Source organism: Bemisia tabaci, chromosome 3 (genome assembly GCF_918797505.1).
Source record: "Bemisia tabaci chromosome 3, PGI_BMITA_v3".
NCBI classification, from domain to species: domain Eukaryota; kingdom Metazoa; phylum Arthropoda; class Insecta; order Hemiptera; family Aleyrodidae; genus Bemisia; species Bemisia tabaci.
This window is the reverse complement of record NC_092795.1, coordinates 25,947,454-25,972,144: the sequence shown is the minus strand read 5'-3', so window position 1 is coordinate 25,972,144 and position 24,691 is coordinate 25,947,454. Positions and strand designations below refer to the sequence as shown.

The 24,691-nt window shown below is 39.7% G+C and overlaps 1 protein-coding gene across 1 annotated transcript; it reads left to right on the top strand.

Moving 5' to 3' along the window:
• The first annotated feature begins 36 nt into the window (after nucleotides 1–36).
• MED17 (mediator complex subunit 17) lies at nucleotides 37–8,413 on the top strand. The gene is made up of 10 exons (XM_019042377.2): nucleotides 37–249; nucleotides 782–967; nucleotides 1,462–1,597; nucleotides 2,523–2,703; nucleotides 3,299–3,496; nucleotides 4,951–5,153; nucleotides 5,736–6,004; nucleotides 6,634–6,943; nucleotides 7,381–7,529; nucleotides 8,017–8,413. The coding sequence occupies exons 1-10, from the start codon at nucleotides 161–163 to the stop codon at nucleotides 8,228–8,230; spliced, it is 1,935 nt and encodes a 644-aa protein (XP_018897922.2). The 5' UTR covers nucleotides 37–160; the 3' UTR covers nucleotides 8,231–8,413.
• Nucleotides 8,414–24,691: the final 16,278 nt, after the last annotated feature.

Here is a 24,691-nt window from a genome sequence, read left to right as displayed (position 1 = left end):
AAAGCTCAAAGTTATTTTTCATCATTCAACGCTAACAACAAAATTTATTGATAATGGCTGAAACTTCAAAATAGAATAATGTTTGTGCGGTTTGTGCCGGTTGGCTTCGTTCGTTAAATTATTCTTCTTGCCGCCCTTATAATAATTCTTGAGCATAAAAATGGCCTACAGTGTTAATATTTCTGTGGAGGCCCCAATCGAAAGCCAAATTCAAGAAATCACCTACGATGGACAAGAAATATACCAGGCGTAAGTACTGACATGGCATCATTAAATTAATCGGAACTCTTGTCAGTTCTTACCATTCGTATGACTCTAATCTACTGGATGAGAAATGACTACCCACAGCCAATTTAAACTACGCAACTGTTGATACGTATTTCCGGGGCTACCTGTGTTACACCTATCAATTGACTTTTTGCGAAAGTTCCAAGAACAGGAGTGATCCTGATTTGCTCGCATTATCTGTTTTGCATATTTTCACCGGAAGGAATCAGAGCTTCTGCCTTCTTTCAACATCAATATGAAATGTACATTTCCTAGTTGCCTGCAGATTTTACGTCACATCAGTCGCCAAGTTTCCTCTAGGTGACAGATGTTCTGTTCTTTTAACTTCTCAATGAAACTAGGTGTATAAATCTAGGTGCCAGATACTTTGTATATCTTGAATGGCCACTTTACTCGGTATACACTCCATCAGAAGGAGTTCTTACTTTTCATTCCATCCCTATTGCTTCGAATCTGTATCCCTCCAACTCAACTTTCCATTCTAACTTTTCAGGCCTCTCTCAATGTCAGAGAATCTGGCAAAAATGGCGCAAAAAATTGATTTTGCTCGTGTTAGTCCTGACACTTTCAAAAGTGAACCAATGGAAACAGACAAACCTGATGACGATGCACAGTCTAAAGATTCAGCCGCTTTTCAAGCTCCTCAGTGTCTCTGGGACTCTGTGAGAAGTAAATTAAGGTAAGGCTTGCACTGTACTGAGCCAGGAATTAATCCATCATTGGTCCTAAGGGAAAACGTCTATTTTTAGTCAAGATGCTGTAAAGCAATGAATTTATTTGTATCCACTTCTAAGCTCCTGGTGAAAGACAACTTTTTCTCATTTTACATCAGTATGAATATCTAAATTTGGCAACTATGCAGGGGTGCAAAAAGTTCTCTGATCACTTCTCATTCATACATTTGGTTTTATCTACAATCCACTGATCAAAGATAGATGTAGATACAATTTTTATTCAGTTTTTTCAATGGTACAAAATGGGTACTTTACAATTATAACTAACAGCAAAAAGTGCAGAATACGGGGGGGCTACATTTTCATTTCACATCAATTAATTTTTAATTCTCTATGATTAAATAACAGATTGCAGGATCTGTGGCTTTTTATGTCTTTAACTTCAGTATAGATGTTATAAGTTTCCCTGTAATTTCTTTTTCTTTTTTTCCTGAATCAGGAATTCACTTACAGAGTTGTGTGTTTTACAAGATGTGTTGACCATCGCCAAAGAAAAACGCTATATGGTCCTGGATCCAGTACCTCAAGAAGTTCCAGAACAGAAACCAATGGCTCAAATCTATGCAAGGAAAAAAGTAAGGTTTCATTTTAATTTTGACAACAAAGGCACAGAAAAAAGATGTATCCCTATCCTGATAATTTTACCCTTTTTCTGTGCGTTTGCCGATAATATTCATGGTATTTGCACAACTAGGTCAATTTAAAGGTATCGGGTGGATGATTGAAACTTTGTAATTGTGTCGACTAGAAAAGACAAAATTGAGGTAGAATAAAATCCTGTGATCGGTCAAGTAACTCCTCAAGGCTCGTCTATGGCATTTTTCGTACCTTTATCGGGCTAAATAATCAACTGTCCGTCAGTCACCAAGGTGATGCCTGTAGTTTATCAATTCTATCTCAATGTAGGTAAACAAAAGTGTAGTAGGTAGACGAGTACGAACAAGGGAATCGAACAATCATATAACTCTATTCCACCTAAGTTTTGTCTTGTTCGGTTGACGAACACAATATTTTAATAGTTGGCCTGTCAATATCCATTTAACATTTATACGTCTCTTTTTCACCTAAAAATCCTGAAGTCCCTCAAAAACTTTTCTTATGTTGTTGAAAAACAGTTTAAATGTTTACTAAAAGTTAAAGGAAAATTTTCCTCTGAAAGGTAAGGTCCCTTTTCATAAATCCGGTCTTTTGTATTGTTTTTCGGCGTCTGAGCGTCCAACAAGACAAATTTAAAAATGATCTGTTGAAAGAATAAAATACTCAATTTCACTCTTTGGTTTTCTCAGATGACTTGACATTATTTAATGTCATTTGAGTACTTTAATTTTTTAATTTCATTGAAAATTTAATAATTCTTAACTGGAACATTTAAATTTTTCATTTCCGAGAAATAATTTTTTTGATGCTTAGCTCTGCTACTGTTTCAGAAGCTCCAGAGCAAAAGTATATCTAATCCTAAAGCAGTGGTTTTTAATTTTTGATTATTTGTCATGGTTCCAGGCTTTATCAGGAGCAGCGTCTGTCCTACTCAGTGCCGCTGAAAGATTGAGAACCTCTCAAACAGAAATGGCTCGTAACAGGACAACCCCAGATTTCCACATAGAGTTATTACGACTGAGACAAAATTGGCGATTGAAGAAAGTTTCCAATGCTATAATTGGAGATCTTAGTTACAGAACTGGTCAGTACTAATCATTTTTTTTCATTTTCTTTCTCATGGCGGATTTATACGATTAGGTTCTTCTTTTAGACATCAGATTGCCGATTCTTCACCCAATCAAAATTCAATGATCTAACAAAAGAATTGACCGTAATCAAACAGATGAATCATCATGATGAGAACTTACAAGAACTAACGAGACTCATTTTCTGTATCTCCCATTCAGTTTGCTCTTCCCTTTGTCTTCTCAAAACTATATGTGTGGAGCTCCTCATCAGTGAACAAAGCATTATCATGTCTCTTCCAAAAACCCAAAAAATATAGGAACATAGGGTCTTTAATTGCAATTAAAATTTAGAAAGGTAGAAAAAATTTGGAGGGCCTCAATCTTTTCTCTGAAATTTTCAACTTAAATTTAAAGGTTCAAGTATCGCTTCAATATTCAATCAGTTTCTCAAACCTGATGGTTTAGAAAATTTAGAATATTTTCCCAGGACTGTGGAAACATCTAAAAGAAAAACACTATCCATCTCCCTATCATTTGACTGCAGTTTTTGCGAAACAAAATTTATGAAATTAGGTAATCATAATTTCATTTCTATGTATTCATTTTCAGCGGGATCAAAATTTTCTCAGATGGGTATGTTTGAAGTAACAAAAGCAGAAGATGATGCCTCAACATCGCAAGCCTCCAGTCCTCCTCCATCACCTGGACTTGGGCCACCAATGCCACCAAAACCACCTTCAGCCCTCAGAGTCACAGTTCCATCAGAATTACAGGGAGTGGCATATATTATGGTATTATGTCGAAAAGGTAATCTTACTTTCATGGGTTTTAATCTCCAAACATTATATAGTGATATACTTGCTTTGAGGTCTCCTTCCTCACAGAAAATCACTCCTCTCCTAGCATGAAGGAACTTCACAACTCTTCACTGTAATAAATACATCATTGATTGAGTGTCCCAGACCCACCAACAATTATGTTTTTTCATAATCATTCTCTTTAATGCCATTATCACTCCTTGTAAGTTAGTAAAATATTTCCTGTCGGGTGAGTATCTCATGGGAAGAATATTTTGGTTAGACACCGTTAGTTTTTTGGCCCAATTGTGCTAGAATTCATTTCAAGCGGAAAAACTGAAATTCTCATTTTAGAGAGGAAAAAATCATGCAAGCTTAATTGCCCACGAAGAGGTACGCTGTTTTTTGCAGTTGTAGTTACAACTTTTAACGCTGTTTGAATAATTCGCTTAGTAGATGGCAGTAGGTGCGCTTGTTGTCGTGGCCACAAACCCGAATCTTGGACTGGTTTTTACAACCTCTCCAAGCTTGGAAACAGAAAATTAGTGGGCTATGCTTCACTGATAGCCTGTCTAAGTCGAACCAAAATGCTTCTGCTACAGCCTTTCTGATTGGTGACAACTAGTGTTGCACCAGAACTTTTGCTCACATGAGTTTTTTCCCTCCATAATGAGAATTTCAGTTTCCAAGTGAACTCTACCGCACATTTGCCAAAAAATTGATGATGTCTCAACGACGTGAAGCGCACAAACCCAGTCATGGCAACAGTTTGGTTGTCTAATATATAGGTGTTTGGTTTTTTCTCTCTCTCACTGGAGGGGAGGAGCACCTTGAAACCTATAAAACATTCAGTTCAAACTTTTATCTTATGCTTTTTTTCTTCAATTGGTCTGCATCAAAAGGCCTTGAAGTTTAGAAAATTAAAGAACAAATTAATGAGCTAAGAAATATAATAAATAATGACTTAGTCTAAAGAAAGGCTGCAATAAAAAACGAAAGACAAAAAAACTGAGGCGTTTCGAAATAATTACAATCTCATTGTCAACCTGAGAAAAGGCGAAAAATGAGTCGTCGATTCTCTGTTATTTAGAGACCGAGACTCTTTTGACAGACTCATAGACTTGAGTTTCAGTCTCACAATAACAATGAATTGGTGATCCATTGTTCGCTTTTTCTCCAGCTGAAAATGAGATCGTAATTATTTCTAAACATTGCTGGTTTTTTAAATCTCTTGTATTTTATTGCAGCTTTTCCCCGGATCAAGCTGTTATTTTATTATGTGTAGGAAAATATTTTGCTCAAAGCATTTTGTCAATGAGTCAAGCATCATTCAAAGCTAAAGGAAGGAGGAATAAGAATCTTTAGACGAATAGCATTTCCTTTATGAGCAGAATGACGTAACTTAATCCACATACATAAGACCTAATCTGATTGTAATTATCTTGATAAATTTCAAAATTACAGATCAAGAAGATTTAAGTGTATCTGCTAATCTTCTGGGCTCGTCTGCACCAAGTGCAAATCCAGATGTTCATTGGCAGCAAAAACTTGAAGCAGCTCAGAATGTATTGTTCTGTAAAGAACTTTTTAATCAATTAGCCAAAGAAGCCGTTCAACTCCAGGGTCCCATTCCACATATGGTTGTTGGAAATCAAATCATGGCCACTGTAAGTTTACCTAACTTGGTTTTGTGAATATCTTTTCAGTTATCACCAGAACACACTACCTGAAGGACAACGCACAGCCATTGTGCTGACATACAAGGGAAAGGATGAAAAAAAACAAGCAGTAGCAAAGTTTTTCCTTGAAGTTCCCACCTGATGACAAAAAAATTCCCAGGAAATTGATTCTGACCAACTCCAACTTAACTTAGTTTGAGGAGCAAAATAGAGCCAGGGTGGTGGATAGGGTTTCGACCTAACTTCTTAGTAATCTCTAGACCAAAAACCTTACTTCAGACTGGGACATTGTAAGTCTCCGCTTATGTTTCTTTTCTTTAAAAAACAACTAATCAACAGTTTCCATCGTAATTGCTGAAAAATTTATCTCTCACTATAAGAAAATCACAAAAAATTGCGAAGTAACATTTTGATTAGTTTCCCTTGAAGAATATCAAACGGAGATTCCTAAGTGTTACAATCAAGTTACACGTTCTTTGCATTTGCCATCAATATCGTCTTCAGCAAAGTTAGGATACTAGGTGGCAAGTCCTCTGGATCTTTGTTGACAGACTTCTTTTTGTTTCCAAGGTCCTTCCGGGTATTCAGCTGATCATCGGATTGTGTCATAGTGGAGGCGGTGGAGAATCCAAAAGAGGAATCGCCCCTCCTCCGCCGAAAGGTGATCATGATCATGTGCTGGAACATTCTCTTCATCAACTTCTTAGAGAGGTGCACCACAAAAATACTCATCATCCGTTCCCGCATCCCTCCAGCGGGCCCCTGGGACCCAGCAAGAGGAGAGCATTGGCAGGACCAACTGCTGCGGACCGGTACCAGCTGTTAGAGATGACTAAAAGGTTAGCACTTGAGAGCTTAGTTTTGTTTTATTACGGTTCCTAAGGATTCTTGCTAAGATAATATCAATGCATTTATTGTAAATTTTCAAAACAAAATGCAGCTTAGATTGCCTTAGTGCAAATTTCCTTTCATATTTTTCTTCAGTGAAAGAACCGTTAAAAGCCACTCGTTATTTGTGAAATTTTAAATGATTCTGTTTTCTTCATCTGTGTATCCTCTTCAAACACTTAGTGCAAAACTATCCATAAGTTTTTGTCATTTTTTATTTAATAAAGGAAAGGAAGTGGAAATTTTGAATTGTCATAATGAGGCACCTAGGTTTCCCAGTTTCACAATCGATATCTGCCCTTCTTTTCAACAGGGGAGTGGTTGGATTTATTGGAAAGACTAAAAATAACTCTTTCCAACAGGTGCTTTGTATATTAATCTATCAGAGGAAATATCCAATATCAATTCATTTACTGCTGATAAAAAAAGAATTAAATAAAAAATTAACTTGATCGTAGTTGTTAGAATTATCATTCGTATGTTTTAATGATGAAACATTTCATGTCTCAATGAAATGTTTTGAAAATAGCTGAAGGAAATTTATTGAATTGATTTCGATGATTTTTGGAAATGTTCACAGCAAAACCATGCTTGAAGAAATGATCGAGCAGACTCAACATTTCTTCATGAGACTGCGAGCAGAATATGTATTAGATACAATTGCGAAAGAGGTAAAAGACCCTCTCATTGTCTCGCACTGGAATGCATTAAATTCTCCAACCCAGTCTTGTGTGAAAATCACCATCATCACTCATGGATATGAAGTCATTGGCAAATCCTCTCTCATTGTTCACGTTGGTCAAAAATCCATGAAGTGTGTTTGCAGAGATGGGAAAGTGATGCATTTATCCTACGAGCCACAAGAGTTGCGGGACCTGATTTTCTGCCAGGTATGTCTAGTAACTGGGATGTTTATATGGTCTAATGAACATTGTTCCATTGATATAAATCCACTTGCTTATAATTACAGTCAGCTTTCTAGTTTTTGTTGAGTAATAATGTCAAAAATGAATCAATTTTGAACTCTGAATGAAATTGTTTTGGGGAAATAATGGAACAAAAATTTAAATCATTTGCCAAATATACTTGCATAGAATGTCACACCTTTTTTGAGTGGTTGGGTATAGTCTACTTTTTCTCATGAGAATACTTTAATTTGATTGTAGAGCTGTCATTGCCCCTGTTCGAATGAGCTCAACTTATTCTTTTCCTGAGCTACACTGGGCTAAACAATTTTGGCTTTGGGAACTTTCCGTATGTCCTCCTGTTTTTTCTTTTTTTTTCCACTTAGTTCTATTTGTGTTTCACTTCATCTATACTTCCACAGATTCATCAACACCAAATAAATTCTGTACAAGCTCTTGGGAGGTGTATGGGATGGCAGCACCTTGCGAACAGCCCCCATTTAGGAATTGGACCTGTCGAACCCCTAGGCAACGCCAGTTCTTGCATCCTAGCCTCTCCAATGGGTGACAGGTAATTTATCATTCTCTCTTCATCTGCAAAAACGGAATAGGTATATAGCAGTGTATGACCTCAATAAAAAGCCGCTTTTAAATATAGCCATTAAAGAAGTGGTTCAAGTAGCGGTTGCAAGGATTTTTCTCCAAAATACAGCCCCAAGGTACCTTGTCTAAAAGTGAAAAAACCAATATCCTCACTGCTCCGAAATGTTGGGCTAAAAAATGGTATCTATCTAATACAAAGTCAGTTTATTGAAGACTGAAATTGGCTGTGTCAGTGATTGAGTTGGCTAATTATTGAAGTGGTCTTCCTATACAGAAGGGCAATTGCATATTATTTTACGCAGTGAATGGCAAACTGTCAATTGCGTTCATCTCTTCCACTGTTAAATGGCAGAAATTTCATTAATATATCTACCAGTGTCAACAGTTCTCTTCTTAGAAATAGGGTTTTAAAATGAATGGATAAGACTCTTACTTTTGATTTGGTTGTTTTCTAGGATTATTGCCATTCGTTGTGCACCACAAGCGGGACCTCAAGTTTTCATCGCTCACTCGCCGCGAAAAGATTTCTTCAGTGGACAGCTAGTCAAAGAGCGGAAATGGGAAAACTTAGGTGGGCCTTTCAAAGAGGTTCGTTGGGACAAAATGGAAGGGAAAAATTTCCTGAACAAAATGGAACTACTCATGGCTAGTTTAACTAGCAACTCCTAATCAACTTTTTCCCTACTTACTAAAAAGCTTTAGCAAATTTTATACTAAAATCATTTGTATCATATGTGTAATTTAAATGTAAATAATATATTTTGTAAATGTTCTCAGGTTGCAATTAAATGGCTCTTTCTCAATGTAATTTTGTATCATAATAAAAAAAATACAAATTGTTTATCTTTTTAATTTGAGTGTCCTTTAAGAAGTATCCTTTTCCTGTCTCTAAGTCTTGATGTAAAAGCTTTGTAAAAGTTATTTTAAGCTCAAAGCAAAAGGAACCGTATACGGACCTTAATTTTTGCCAAAATCCCTTGCCATTAAAAACTCATCAAATTAAGGAGACTTTAGCTTGACTGATACAGTAATCCACACCCCCCCCCCCCCATCATGATTTAATTTCGTTTGTATTGATTTTCTCATGTTTTTAGCCCTAGATAAAAATTTGTAAAATGGCGAACTTTTGTCTTTCTCCCCTTTATTTTTTTACTCAGATAGTCCTTGTAGTCTGATTCCAAGCTTACAATCCCCCTTGTCTATGTTCCTCACCACCGCTTCTAGTTCGTAACCCTTGTTAGGAGACCATGAAATTCAAGTCATCTGGCCCGAAGTCAAATCTAGGATCTCCTATTGAAAGAGTGATCTGGGCATTTGTTAGGGAAAATATTGTATTGGTTAGATACACGTAACCAAATATCCAAGACAAAAATAAAGTATGAACGTAAATCTACAATATCGTGAAGGGAGACAAGTGATATTGCACTGTAGCCACCGATATTTCTCTGAATTTTAAAATAAAATCTGTATAAACTCCTCTTTAGTCTCCTTAAGGTCCCAAAGTTCTAAAAATGTGTGTTTAAGAAACCCAAAGGAGCCCCTAAATCTCAAATTTCTAGGTGGTGGTAGCCACCCCGGCCCATACACAGGGATACTTTAAAAGTTTCAGAAGTGATGAAAGGGCCCCTGAAGACTGCAAAATAAAATTTGAAAAAGTATCAGCTGTATCCTTGGTAGCTCAAAAGCAACAGAAAGCCCTACGGAATCAAAACTGCCACATTCAGATTTATCAACGGGGTCTGCGAGACACTAGAGAAAGTAAAAAGGGGTCCCATGGTTTCAAATTGAAAACACTCAGTTGGTATGGGCAGAGGCCTCCCGAAGAAGGTATAAAAAAAATTCAGATGGGCCTCAACAGCGACTGAGTACCTGTATAGCGAGTGTTTATGGACAGCTCGCTTCATTTTTTTTTTCCGTAGGACCAATTAAAAAGAAACAAGCAAACCCTCATTCTTCTAAGATATTATACGTTTTCGTCTAAAAACGTTGTGAGCAAAAATGTAGGTAAAAAAATATGACAAAATTTTCATCTCCCCCCACCCCCCCTCCCTATTCTCACCCTCATAACCCACGCCAATCGCGCTCATCGACGCACGTGGTTGGGAAGTTACCTATGCGCTTTTGACGCTTTTGCGCTGAGTCTTTCAACTTTAAGAAAACTTTTTCAAACGTAAGTAATCTGTAAATGCAAAGCACACACTGATTCTGCCATGCTAAGGAAAAACGCCTTATGAACCTTCAGGCGCTGCCAAATCTCCTTCGGTAAAATAAGACATTCCTGGTAACTTAATGAATATTTTCCTTCCAATTTTTCAGATAGTTTTGCTCGCAATTTCACCCACAATTCCCGTTAATTTCAACAAGGAAAAATATCACAACTTTCCTCAAAAATGAGCACTTTATGAAAGGCACTTTGGCAACTCTCGAATATTCACACGGCGTTCTTCCTTAGCACTGCAGAATTGCTCTACCAAAGGCCACAGTCGTGGTGAGTAAGGTAGCCTCAGGCCATAGGTCTATTTGAGGAAGTAGCAGGTAGCAGGTCGGTGCACGTCAAATCTGCCGCGTGCTTAGGGAAAACATCGTATGAACATCCGAGAGTTGCAAAATTTCCCCCTCTAAAATATTAATTTTTGAGACAAATTATGAATATTCCTACTCGAATTTTTCTATGAAAGAAATAATCTGGAAAAGTGAACGGAAAATTTTCATTAGTTTTTAATAAGAATCGCATTTTACGGAAAGAAATTTGGCAACGCACGAAGGATCATAAGGCGTTCTCCCTTAGCACGGCAGAGATGTCAGCAAGTAACGAATGATATAATGAGGACAAGAGGTGTAATCGGTGTAGCATACGCTTGTATTGGAAGGCGACTCGTACACTGGGAGAAGGAAATTTACCTTTGTTATTAGAAGTATTAGGATTGTCATTTAAGAAGGTAACCTGCTTAAGGGTCAGATTTAGAGGGTGGCCACATGGGCCGCGGCCCATGACGGCAAATTTTGCAATTTTTTCAAATGCAGCTATAAAGAAAAATCGGATTTAGAAAAAAAAATTACTAACGAGAAAAAGGTGACAAAATCTCTCATCTCCTGAGAGTATATCTCTAATTTTGTCGTCTTTCTGGTATACAGTAGACGGCACCTTTAATTAGTCGAGTTAAGACTAAGAGAGAAACCGAACACGGAATTTGGCCTAGAACGGCGCAGATGAAAAGGAGAAACCCTCGGCGCGGCACGGCGGTCGGCATGTAACCCATATTAGCGCCTACAAGACTGCATGAATACTTCATGCATTGCGTCAAAGACAGTGCGGTCGCTGCGGTCAGCAGCGGGCGACGTGAAACGCATAGCGCCTACAGGACTGCATGAATACTTCACGCATTGCGTCAAGCACAATGCGGTGAGCAGCGGTCGGCGTGAAACGCATAGCGCCTACAAGACTGCATGAATACTTCACGCATTGCGTCAAACGTCAGTGCGGTCAGCGCGGCACGGCGGCGGCGAAAGTTAAGATTATTAAACTACATTGATGTTTGTTCTTTCATTATAAATTCGTTCATTTCGTGTAAATGGTAAGCCTTGTCCACGCAGAGATAGGTTTACGGAACTTAACTTTCGCGCCAAGTTCCGTGAACTTTTGCTCTTAGTGTTGACAGGCTTTTTCTCCGTATTTCCTACCTGTTGGGGCTATTTAAAAAATGCTCAAGGCGTGGATTTCACGCCGGGTTCTATCATACCTTTTGACCCGACAAAATAAAACTCAAAATGCGGTATTTGGAGATATTTTAAAGTGAGATTCTTCGAACAACGTTTAGTCGGTTTATTTAACCGGGAATTTTTAGATAAAGTTTCTCATTTGCTTAATGAGAAAAGAGGCAAGGAATAGTTTCTGTTCATCAGGCGTTGTCTTTCAAGAAACTAGAAAGAATCAGACAAACAAAACCAGCATACCTATAAAACTTAAAATGAAAATGAGAAACAAAGAAAAAATGAAGAAATTGACATCCGGTACCTATACCATACTCACGTAACGCTGGGCTTGTCCCTCCCCCCCCCCCCCTTGTAACGTTCTGTCACAAAATTATGAAGATCCACCTACCCCTTTACCCCTTGGAGCCTTAAGTCAGGGACGGACTGGCTCGCACCTCGGCTGGTTAAAGGGGCGTAATGTGATATTTCCTGGTAGGGCATCCCGTCCGTGGAGAGATGCTCAGAGAATTTTGGCAAAGCAGCACTTATGTTCACGCTATATTCAGGTTCAAAGTTTATTATTCGTACAGAGTAAAAATTGCAAAATTGAACGTATTGAAGTAACCGACAGACTTCTGAAATTAAAAAAATTATAAAAAATTAAAACCACTAGACGCATCCAAGCACCATTATTTCCAAAAGAACCGAGCCAGTGCTGCAGTTTACACTAGCTTAAGACGTGGGTCTGCAAATCCATCCTAAGAAAGAATTGGAAAAGAACCTAAAAAAAGAAGAAAGAACGAGTATCAACACAGCCGAAGACAGGAAAGACGTATTCGAGCCTCTTTTTTAAACTTTTCTCCTATATCTGAGCGACACCTCATTGACAGCATGTAGCAGAGCATTGAGAGCTCTCGCTTCGCGTCATCGCGCCTTCAATTTTTTAGATGCAGCACGGACGTCCATCAAGTACGAATAGTTGTATCTCTGCGCCGTCGTTAACGCTCATCCTTTCCCTCGCTTTATTTCCATATTGTGTTTGTTTGCGTTTGTCTTATTTGTAATGATGCATCGAACTAGTAGCATAGAGCAGAGCATTGTGATTTCAGGACTCACGCCATCGCGTCTTACATTTTTCACATGCAATGTGGACATCCATGTTGCGCGAATAGTTGTATCGCGTTTACACTTTAGATGTCTCTTATTTTTGAATTTCTAGGTAAATTAAGGTTAAGTTTGCCCGAGATATGCTATGATATGTCCAAATCAATAGTCATTTTGAAAAGGAAGAATATTTAAAGGTCTCTCAAGAGGTCTATAAAGGGCGCGTATGTCTAAAAATCGAACCGACCATTGCCTCTAGGAAAGTTACACATACTTAATGAATGAAGGAGGGGTATGATAAAGTGCTTGTACGTCAACAAAAAGGTGAAAATTTCACAGAAAAGTGTTTACGCTACAAAAGGTAGTTCTTGAACCTCTGTTCACCACAATCATGCGGAAAAGCACATTTCTTTAATCCTAACTCTCTCTTCTTCTGCTCATTTAAGACATTTTCCGCGTATATTCTCGGTCGTGATTTTTTGCTTCTTATTTTGCTATCTGCCAGAGGGGCGCGTTTTCGGCGCGCCAAGGGGGCGTATCTGCCAATGCAATGGCAGCTAGATTGGCCTTATGGCCAGTCCGAGCCTGCTTTAAGTAATTTATAGACTTAAGACTTTGAGAGTTGAGAAAAAGTACAAGAACTGCACCACAGTTTTCACTGAGCATACTTACTCACTCATTTTAGGTACAGCATATAGACACAAGTAAGTAGTTTCTCAATGTGCGCTAGTGCTTTCGCATTATGAGCCAAAAATATAATGGTTTCCGTCTGAAAGACGTGGTTCTACAAACCCTTCCATGCAGAGGTACAGATATTTCATTTACAAGATTCACCTTAAGTTCTCTATCCCTGAATTTATCAAAATAGCAATAGCCGCAGGTACTATAATTAATTTCAAATTTTAAAAAGTGTATAATATAATGGATCAGTTCCGCCTGCCACTGAATTCTGTCTTGATAGAGGGTGTTTAAAAATTAGCAACAAACAAATAGCAATCTTAGTCTTTGTGTCGAATATGACCGATATTTATATTGACCTCGATACATATTGACCTCGGTAAATATTGACCACAGGCTAAGCTTAATAAGGCATTGGATATGCTAATATATATTAATATATAACTTAGGTAACTTGTTTAATTTCATACTTGGATAATTTAATTTGAGTTAGATCATCTTATTATATTTAAAGATTTATTTATTTAAAAATCCCCCCAATTTAACAAATTAGCCAAATAGGGTTAGGTAGGTTAACCTGTAAAGTTCTAAAGGGTCTTCTTGTCTTTTGATTTAATTTAAGATTTTTCACTTAAATACTAATTTTTACCATTTTAGTTTAAAAATTTTGTTTCACATTATTTCCTTCATTCAAGCTTTTAATTATAAAGCAATTTATTATGCTACCTTAGTACAGTTAATTAAAACGTCTCGGTTTTAATGTTGAATGTGTAAGCTTTCTTTCCCCGGATGTGTTTTCAGTGTATTTATTTTGGGCTACGTTAGATTCACTTTTACTGATATATTGACCTCGGAGAAAGGGTTGATGACGTCACTTCCTGTGGAACTGCGTATCATCGTTTTTTGCACGTTGCTTTGATCGGTGTTATGCGTCAAGCACCTACGAGATGGTTGAGGACTTTTACTTATTTTTTATTTTAGAGCGAGGGAGAGGATTTCTATGTTTCCTCTATTGCTGAGATGAATGACGCATCCTTATGCTCGTCGGAATTCCATCACCCATAACTCAATTTTTCTTTAAAGAATGTGGGTTGGCGCCTATTTGCCGCATCGATCCCGATCTGTCACACCACGATCACTTTCTCCTGGGATCCCACCCCAGCAAGAGCGGAAGTGTCTTTCGGTCTCGGCTCATTCTGCAGAACGCCATACAATAACATTTGAATGATGCCAGATTGTCTCCAATGAAATATTTATTTTCGATGAAAGTTATGAATATTTCTCCTCGAAACTTTCACATACTTCAGCCAAAATTGCGAGGAAAATACTCCGACAAATTAAGGGGAAAATATTTTCAAGTTTTCTGGAAAATTTTTACTTCAGCGTGTGAAATTTGACAATATCCAGAGGTTCATAGGGTGTTCTTTATTAGCACGGTAGTACGGTTCCTTGATGATGCTCCGCACCCATACTGCCGTGTTAGTCGTTGCCAAATATCACTCGATGAAATAAGAATTTGCTAGCGAAATTGTGAGAATTTTTCCTTGAATTTTCCGGAAAATTTGACTAGCAATTTAATCCAGCGTCTCAGACAATTGTCGGCCTCCTGTGGTGTAGTGGTTGTAGCTCTAGCTCTGTGATTGGGAGGCCCCGGGTTCGATTCCCGGCCAGGCCGGGAGGCCTGAGTTTGATGGTCTCAAACCTTGGTTGCAATAGACTGGTAAGTTGTTCGGTAAGGACGGAGGGGGGACGGGGGCGGAGGGGGGGGGCGGAGGGGGGACGGAGGGGGGACGGGACTAAAGCGCAGGATTAGCCCTTGTGGGCTATTTGAAGTAGTAAAAATAAACATATAAAGGAAGAATATTTGTAGCTTTTACAAGGCGGAAAACCACTAAAAATGCTGCTGGAACCGTGAGTAACAAGACGGTAAAATTCACAACGAGTACATCCACACTATTTTGCGGGAAGCAAGGCCAAAAAATTCTAAAAATTTTCAATTGGAGTGAAAATTCGAGCTCTAATAAGTAACGGCGCAAGACTGAGGGGGAGAGAATTCAGCTTAGGCAGACGAATTCGAATATCAAGCATGACGTGATACTCATCCGAGCTTTTTTTGACTCTTATCGAACATTTTTGGAATCTTTTGGCCTCGCTTCCGCCATAAAATAATCAGGACCTTACGCCATTTTATCACCTTGTGTGCTGGTTACACGCTCAAATTCCCATCAATTTCCGATCAAATGGTGACTGGTGCGCACCATCTACCATCAAATTTCTGCGGCCTGCAAAAATTTGATGGTAGATGATGGAGCTGTGGGGTTCATCCTTCATCTGATTTCCACACAACCATGCTCATTTCATGCCTATTTCAATCAACACGCTGTTTTAATTAATTTTACTCATCAATTTAGATAAATATCGACCGCCATCTTGGTCATAATTTTGATCGGAATTTGACGGGATTTTGAGCGTGTAACCAGGCCATCGTAACTTTTCTTATCCATAAACATTTCATCGGGAGAAATTCGGCAACGTTGAATGTTCATACGGTGTTTTTCCCTAGCATAACAGCATATAGTCCACACATCACAGTGCCGCGCGAGATTAGATCTGCTCGTGAGCCCTGTGCGCAAAGGACCAGACAAGGTCCCTTATCAGCTCTGCAAATCTGACGAGGGGGCCTCGCGTGGAAACTGGCGTCATTTTTTGCTCCTCAGGTATTCCGCCGAACAAAGGGTAGCTGCCGAGCAAACACCACTTATCCGTGAAGGGGTTCGAGCGTGCCTTACGCGGTTCTCGCCGAGGAGGGCAGGGTTCTGGGTGATCCGGAATTTCCGCGGCTCCGAAGAGGGGGTCCTCGCCCATTCACTTCTTCGGGCAACAATAGCGACTATCATTGACGAGAGGCGATATGTGGCGCTGAGTGGCGCCAGGCCTACGCACCGGCGGAGATCTTGTGAATGAAACGATGATTTTCGCGAGCATGAATGGCGGTTCCTTGGAACGGGCCCCGGGATCGGATGAATGAAAAATCCGCGGGGGAGGGGAGGGCGTGTCCTAAGCGTTATCAAAACTCGTGAAAAACACACCTCGGACAAGGCGTTGGACGCGCTGCGGCGTGTTACTCTCTCCCGTTCCATTGAGTGTTGTTACTCCTCTTGGGCATTGATATTGGTGCGTCTTTTGTTTTAGGTCGAGGGAGTGGAAATCTAAGACTTGATGAGCGTCAATAGGTGTTGCTACAGTTGCTAAGATCCATCACCCCTCAGACGTATCTTCATTCTATGGTTGCGGAGACTAAACGCGATTCGTCCCGGGTATTTGGCGTGGTCAAACTGGCATGCGATACATCGCATCGATATTGATTCAGTAAAAAATCTCGACAGATTTTGACTTCCTAGCCAAAAAAAGGAAAATAGCCCCTGAGCATGAGCCTGTAGCAGTGTTCGAAACTCACCTTTGAGTTTTAGGAGTCAAGTGGCGCATCAAGCCCGATTTTTAGGCGCCATTGAAGATTTTTTAGGGGCCAAATTGACTTTTTGCCTATATATTACGGTGCATTTAGTGAAAAGTTAGATGCAAGATGTTTTCGTAACAGAACTAACTAGTAAGTAACCGTAACTTAGGGAAGACAAAAGCACAAAGGATGAAATCGTGAAGAATAGAAAAATTTTTTACTTGTAGTGTTTAAAATTTCGAATAATCACCTCATATGAAAATTCAAATTTTTAGGGGGCAATTTTTAGGGGCCACGTTGGCGCAGGGCCTTCATTTTTTAGGCGCCATGGCCGATTTTTTAGGCGCATTTGGAGCGTTGGCGCCTGCGAGTTTCGAACACTGGCTTATGTAGAATCATTCTCAACCAAGTCATTGGCAAAATTTAGAAAAATGAAAGCAGAGGCTTTCTTGAAAAAAAAAGTCGCATACAGTAATAATTATTATTGATCTCTGCGGTGATGCAACTTTTTTTTTTTTTTTCAAGAAAAATTCTGCGTCCCTTTTCTCTGAATTTTGTAAAATTTTTTGACGGAGAATGTTTTTGTAGGCGCATGCGCAGAAGTTACCGTCCTTTTTTTTTGGCAAAAAAGTCAAAATCCGTCGAGAGACAGATCGATGCGATGTACCGCACGCCACACGGTGTGACGATATGGGTAGAAAGTCAAACAAGGGTGACTCTCGAATTCTGAATGTTTAGGACCAGAAATGTGTTATACGAGTATACTATATTGTGGGGATTTGATAATAGTTTTTATTATAACTTTCCATCGGTCATATTGACGGTAGAGGCCTCCAAAGTCTGCTAAGTTCGGCAATCTAAAATGTCCTCTAAAAACGCACCGATACCTGTGTCTCCTTCAGAAGTGACATTCTGGACACAAAATAACTTACAACTATACGAAGTCCATATTTCAGGAGGGAAAGAGCAGAACATAACATAATATCCACTCATATATTTACCAGACTTTGTCGCACAATATAGTTTCGCCATTGCACCTAGGAAATCTTAATCGTGTAGGCCCGTGATGTTACAGATTTCCTGTTACATTTTTTTTTCTTCCTTTATTTTTTTCTTTTTTTTTAGGACGAATCTGTCTTGTTCCGAATTCCGTGCGCTTCATCAAAATTATTCTTTGAAAATTTCGCTCTTAAGAGTCAAAATTTGCTATCCCAAAGGGGGGGGGGGGGACAAAATCATAACAAAAGATGACTCATTAAAGCAGGTTAAAGGAGACTCTACATGATCAAAGCTCAAACACCTAATTTTTTGCGATTTCGAATTCGAGGGCCGGTGACGTCGTAATACATTCAAATAATGCTTTTCTCGGAAAACTGACAATGTCGCAATAAAAATAAGTAATTGTTTACTTCATCGACACAACAGGAGACGCTGAATTTGACGTAAGGTGTAAGAGAAACAATCAAAGCTTCAGATAGTGTTTGATGCGACGTATACGAACGATTTCCTTTTATAGCGCCTGGATACAATTATTCGGGCTCCATGGATGTCTTTGTTGCATACGCACGAAACTGAAGGCGTTTTGACTTCAAACACCAATCGCCTCACCAACGGCGCTCACTGGGCGCGAGTAATGAGAGGTGTCATACAAATATGAAAACATTCAAAGCTAATATGGATGTTAATAAGGAATGTAGAGGTTTTTAAAGTGATTTTACTGATTTTCTCGTAAATTTCCATCAAGAAGCACCCCATACAATTTATAATGTATGAAAAAGTTAACATTATTTGTAGTTTTAATCGAAAATTTCAAGTCAAGAGTTTTTGGTATTATTACTTAAGAGATCCAGTCAAAATCTAATGCTCCGTTACTGAGCAATTTCCACCCGTGCTTTTCTGGTGGTGGTGTTTCAGGTGAAGTTATGTGAGCATTGTTCCAAATGAAGCATCGGCAATTTACTAGTTTTTATTGTGGTTCACGATAGTGAACTTCTACAACATCTACAAAGCGGTAGCAAGTTCAAATGCGTGCTACTGAGACTTCATGTTGTTGTCTGTTGTTGTTCCTGTAATGTTGTTAGTGCCGAAATTTTGACGTCATTTTTTCTTAACTTTTTCTTAAACGTTTTCACACAAAGAAGTCGACGCAAAAAAGAAAAAAAGAGTCTCTAAACTTGTATATTTTAATATTTTTTTTAAAATTATGAACCTAAAAGTCAATGCTTTCAAATCCTTTCAAATGCATGCTACTGAGTCTTAATGTTGTTGTCTCTTGTTGGCACTGTAATGTTGTTAAGGACAAAATTTTGATGCCACTTTTTTATAACTTTTCCTTATACGTTATGCAAATATCACACAAGAAAGTCCACGTAACAAAGAAAAGAGTCTCTTAACTTGTATATTTTAATATTTTTTTAAAATTATAAACCTAACAGTCAAGGCTACTTGGATCGTTTGATATTTCCGATTCGGTTTTCATCGTGCATTTTTTGGACAGGAAAGTTTTTCGAGCTTGTCGCGGTAAGCCGGCAATATAAAATACAATCATGGGATCGGCCGGCGAGAATGAATGGAAATCCATGAAACGCGGATGAGTCTCAGTCCAATTAAACCGCTCGATCGCCAACCCTCGTAAGAACCCGGACTTCATGAGCTCTGAAGGCCTTCTTTAACATTTCAACCGCGGCTCATGAGATTGCAGAGACTGAGCGGGTGGGAAACCAAACGGTTCAATTACAAGAGTGACCGCAGGTAATCAAGAGCAGCCGCGGCGAAGTGTTTGAAAAAATTGAGCCTAATTGTTTTCTTCGCGACTTGTTTTGGGCCATCTTTGTGATCGGATTAGTGGGGTTCCTTTGTGGTGCCGCGTTTCATTGAAATGATGTTGTGTTGAGGAAGAAACGGCGTATGAGCCCTTGAATGTTGCCAAAGTTCCCCTGGAAAGACATTATTTTAACATTGAATACTGAGAATATCACTATCGTCTTTTTTTTTTTTTTTTTTTTTTTTTTTTTTTTTTTTTTAACTCGGAAGAAGTATAACTTGAAGTATTAGTGGGAACTTAACTTACGGATGCTCTGAGAGCACACACCTCATGGAGGCGTCAGAAGAGATTGAGCGAGGGAACATCGAATTGAATAGGTATTCTTTGGAGGGGTGCGGTTTAAATAGGTTAATCCATGAACTACTTCGCACTGTACAATAAAAGAAACTTAACTTACTACTTCAGTAACTTTAAACATTCAAAAGATCTTGTTCACAACACTCTTAAGAAGATGTAGACCAACGTTCGTTCACAACTTGTTATCAAAATTACGCAAATTCAATGTAAACAAGCTGCAACTCGCACTCCCGTTGGTTCCCGCCAATTTCAGTGGCGCGCTCGGCAAAATATACAAATTGACGCGCCAATTTTCAAATTAGCGGGTAGTCCACTTGTCGCGCGCATTATGAGAATCAACATTATACGCTCCGTTCCGGGCTTTTTTCGCAGTTGTTTTCGGTCCCATGAAGTCAGACTGTCATGGCGGGGATAAATAGGTAATCTATCCCAAGGAATCCGAATTTTATGGTCCTGAAGCTCCCCTAGCCTTCTTCAGGGGGTAATCATGGCTCAATACAAAAAAGTCGGGGCTCTCTTCCGAAACGTGAATTGATTGCATCCAAATTGAAGAGTACAACATATTTAAACCCTAATCGACCCCTCAAGAGTTTAAATTGGCTCATTCAACGCCTCAAGAGTAATAAGGGGGACTGCAACTCCTCCAAAAATTGTTCTTTTATCGCAAAATTGAAATAGATTCTTAGGAAAACGGTGGCATTCAAGGAGGTTTATCCGAAGGAAATTTATTTATGTTGACAATCCGAATTTCAGGCGTAGCTCCCCCCCCCCCCCCCCTCAACTTCCAATTGGAGGTCAGGGGAGCTTGGAGTCCACGAAATTCTAATTCCTTGTTGCCTATTACCAACGATTCCACCTCTACCCAGTAGTGAGTTTACCACAATTTTGTGACTGAAGAGCAATCTTTGGAGGAGGCATATCGGACCCTCTTTAAAGGGGGTAACTTTTGGGCGATGGAACGGTCAATTTGAACTTTTGAGGCTCAATTAAGGTTTAAAGTTATACTCTTGAATTTATGGATGCAATCAATTTGCGATTTAGAAGGAAGCTCCGACTTTTAACATTAAGCCTCCCCCCCCCCCCCGTTTACCTTCTAAAGGGAGCTGAGGGGGGGGGGGGGCTTCGGGACCGTAAAATTCGGAATTCTTGGGGTTGATTCCCTGATCCATCCCGCGGGCTCTGACCTCGTGCGACCTAAAATAACCGAGAAAAGAGCCTCGCACGGGTGGTTTGAAACACCCTGTAGAGAAAACGACACTGAAAAAAAAAGCTTGGTGTCCTTACTAAGAAAAGGGTAAAATTACCAAGAATTCAGGGTTCTATTTGATCCCAGTTTTTTGTTGGTAAAATTATCATCTATGGAATTGGTAATTTTACGGAGAAATCTCGGTAAAATTATTGAACTTTCTCGGTAATTTTACTAGACCTCGGTAGAAACGCCAGTATTTTTTATAGACTGTGGTAGAATTACCGCGATAAAATGGCAAAGTTACCGGGATTTGATTACCAATAAAAGTGGTATTCTTACTCGAAAAAAACAGTAAAAATACCGGTTTTTATAGGTAAGTTTACCAGTCTGTCTTTGTAAAATTACCAATAATTGGTAAAACAGTGAGATGGTAAAGGTATCAACAGATCTAGGTAAAAATGCCGAGAATTTTTTTTCAGTGAAGTCACCGAGGTTCGAAAAACCCGTATTTTATCAAAGGGGATCCGACAACACCCGACTGTTCATACGGCGTTTTTCCTGAGCACGGCGGAGTGGCCGCCCGACGTTCTCACCAGCGTGTGTCCAGCCGTTTCGCTGAAAGCTCTTTTTCCCGACGTTTTGAGGTCTTTGGTCTCTCGCCCACTCGCCAGCGCCGAGCGGGGATTCAGGGGAACCGCCGCCGGCTGCCGCCAATTAAAGTCCACAATGGAACCCGAGTCAATGACGCGAACGTGAAATCCCGATCTATTTTTTCCAATTCACCCGTCGCTGTAGCTGGAAATTCATTGTGAAAAACGAAAATTAAAAAGACCAAGGGTGCGTCTATTGAGAGAGCGAGGAATGGGAAAAATGCAGCGGTTTTCTTTAGTAGTGTATCACAACCCAAGTAGCAGAGGTTGCAACAACTTGCAACAAAATCGATTGATTCTTGCAACTAATAGATTGATGTGCAGATTGCCTACTCTCTCCCCCGAAAGGAGCTATCTTTGTTGGAGCTAGTTGCAATTAAGTTGAAACATGTTTCAACTTCAAAGTATTGCTGGTTGCCTATCTTTAGATTTTAAACAACTTTGGTTCAGCAATTTTCAATCTCAGCAGGTTGCAACTTTGTCTTCCGATCAGATCGCCGAAAATCGGCACTTATCGACCAAAAATTGACCGAAAGTTGCAACTTTGTTGCAACTGATACCGACATTGTTTCAACTTGTTGCAACTTTTACATTGAAAAATGCCACTTGGGAAGTGGCTATTCTGTTGGCGGCTCTTCAACAGACCATTCGATGAGGTACAGGGCACACCGACGTGCTTCCGAAGGGAGCAGTGAGTAAAAGTATTAAGTTTTGAAAAAATGAGCTTTGAAGTTTCTGAGCAGGAAAATTCCTTGTACGAAACCTGCGTCCTTCGTGACATTTTCAATAATCACCCAGAAAGACTCGCAGAATTTGTTCAAATAGTTAAAATTCGACGACTTTAGTTAACCTATTACCTACCTCCTTCGTCCACTGCAACCACCTGTTTCCACTGATAGGATCCCTTCATATAATTTTTGTCTTCTTTGTCTATCATTTTCAATAATCAGTCTGCTGGCACCATGGGTCATTGCGGAGAAAAAAATTGCAAGACGGCTAATTTTTGTTTCGTAAGGTTTGGCTTATACAGACTTAAAAAGGTTAAGGTAAGGTTATCAAAGAGGTGAGCAAGAAGAGATTCTCGAGACCTATAAGAGTGACGTAATTAATAATCGAGGATATCAAAGCTCTATCCCAAGAGCTCTGTTGCCGCAGTGACAGGTTCAACAACGGATCCCAACAATACTAGTCAACTCGCCAATTCAGTTGTCTAGCAGGTCACGAAAGTAGATAAAGAAGTTGATTACGCTACTTTAATCAATGAATTAAGACAAGTTAGTATTTTAAGAGAGTTTCGGACCTTGCCAATTTGATGGCTCGATTTGATCGTGTGACACTGGCTACAGAGACGAAAAATTGATCCAAAAGCTGATTCTATCGATTGGACGGATCTCGAGGAGTGAGCGATCGTCATTCGAGAACGAGAAGGCAAACGGACAAAAGTTTGAGAATGACGTCAGTAAGACATTCCAGAGATCGAGGACCCATTCCTTCGACTCGCTGTTTGTGAAAGGGGGGGGGGGGTCCTGTCCGAGGATGAGTAGCCCGCACGGCGACAAGGTTCTTCAATTAGCATGTGGCCCGGGCGAGGGGGGCAGGGGGGTAAGGGGGGGAGGGGGGCGATGAGAATCACGCCAACGCCGGACGCCGTTTCCGGCTCCGAATGCTCAACGCTCATCAACTCACCAGTCTCGTCGGTGTTCCATGTCATAATTTGTTGAATCGCGAGGAATGTCCTAGAACACAATTTAGGAGTTAACTACCGCGGTTCGTTGCTCAGGTTTGAGTCGATACGGGGTAAAAACCTCGCTCTGCTCCCGCGTCGACTGGCTGCAAATTTTGAGCCACAGTGCGTCACGGATTACGTCACGAGTGACGTGAATTTTGCCACGTTACCGTGTGCAATGAGTTTAGACCTGCTTGAAGCCACTGATAAGGTGATTCGCATCGCCGCGTCACCCTCAGCGGGCAACGAATATGTTTAAAATCTTAGCTCTCGCTCAACGGTCACGTACATGTATGCAGCGTAATCAGTGCCCTTAGTTGGGTTTGAGTCGGATCGGCAACCAAACTAACTGCGTGATAAAGTGTTGGGTATCACGGGGAAATGAAGGCGTTTTTAGCCAGTATCTTGCTTTCGAAGTCCTTCATCACGGAGACCTTCATTTTTCCGATGTTAACTGTTGCGATCTGCCCAGGCAACTCGCAAACCGCTTGCAAATTACCGGTCGATTGTCTGCGATATGGTCATTATCGAGGGGCACGCCCCATGGCCGCAACGCCAAAATTCTCATTATCCTCAGAGGACGCTCTGCACTCTCAAAAAACCGCTTCGTAGAGGACCATAAATTTCAAAAATTTAATGAAGCGGATTCAGAAGACCCACCCGACCTACCTGAACTGCCTGGAGATTATTTCCAGCCGATAGTTGTTAAAATCACCGAAACCCGATGAACGTTGAGGTGTCACCTCCTCCGTTTTATTTTTGTAGACTAACGCGGCTCGAATATTAACACTTCTATAAAAAAGAATAATGCACAGGAAAGAAAGTGTGACTTTCGCGTCAACCGCTTCGCTGTCACGCCTCGAACGCCGATACAAACTACAGCACCCCTTCCCTCGCCTCTCCCAGCATTAAATCTATGAGTGGCTCTCTCAAGAATGAGTCTACCCTCAAGATTAAAATTAAATCCTGAAAATAAGTAATTTTTAAATAACTCTTGCCTTGTCATTCCTGTAGAATTTATTCTTGAATGTCTAACTTTCACTCGTTGCGTGTATCAAAATCATATCTGATGGAATCATTAATCTGTAGCCTGATTTACAGCTGCTGCGCTACTGGTAAGTGCGTATACACAATTAAATGAGAGTTGCTAGGTATTTATCTTCAATTAGTGCCCCATAATATTCAAAACTGAAAAAAATTAATGATTCATGGAAATGAATTAATTATACTTTGCAATCTTTAATCCAACTTGAATACTACACAGTATGGATTTCATTCATCACCAAAATACTTGTTTAAAATGTCTCCCCAATTCTCTCGACTAGCTTACCTATGCCTCAAAAGGCACAAGTTTAATGGCTACAGTCATGCTGTAAATATAAAGGTATCGAACTTATTCTTCTCATAAACTATTTTAACTCCACGGTGGGTCGGGTTACATACACTCGATTTTGTGGGCGAAATCTGAAGTTTGCCCACAGCTTTCGCGAAATAGGGTATGGGCTTGTAATA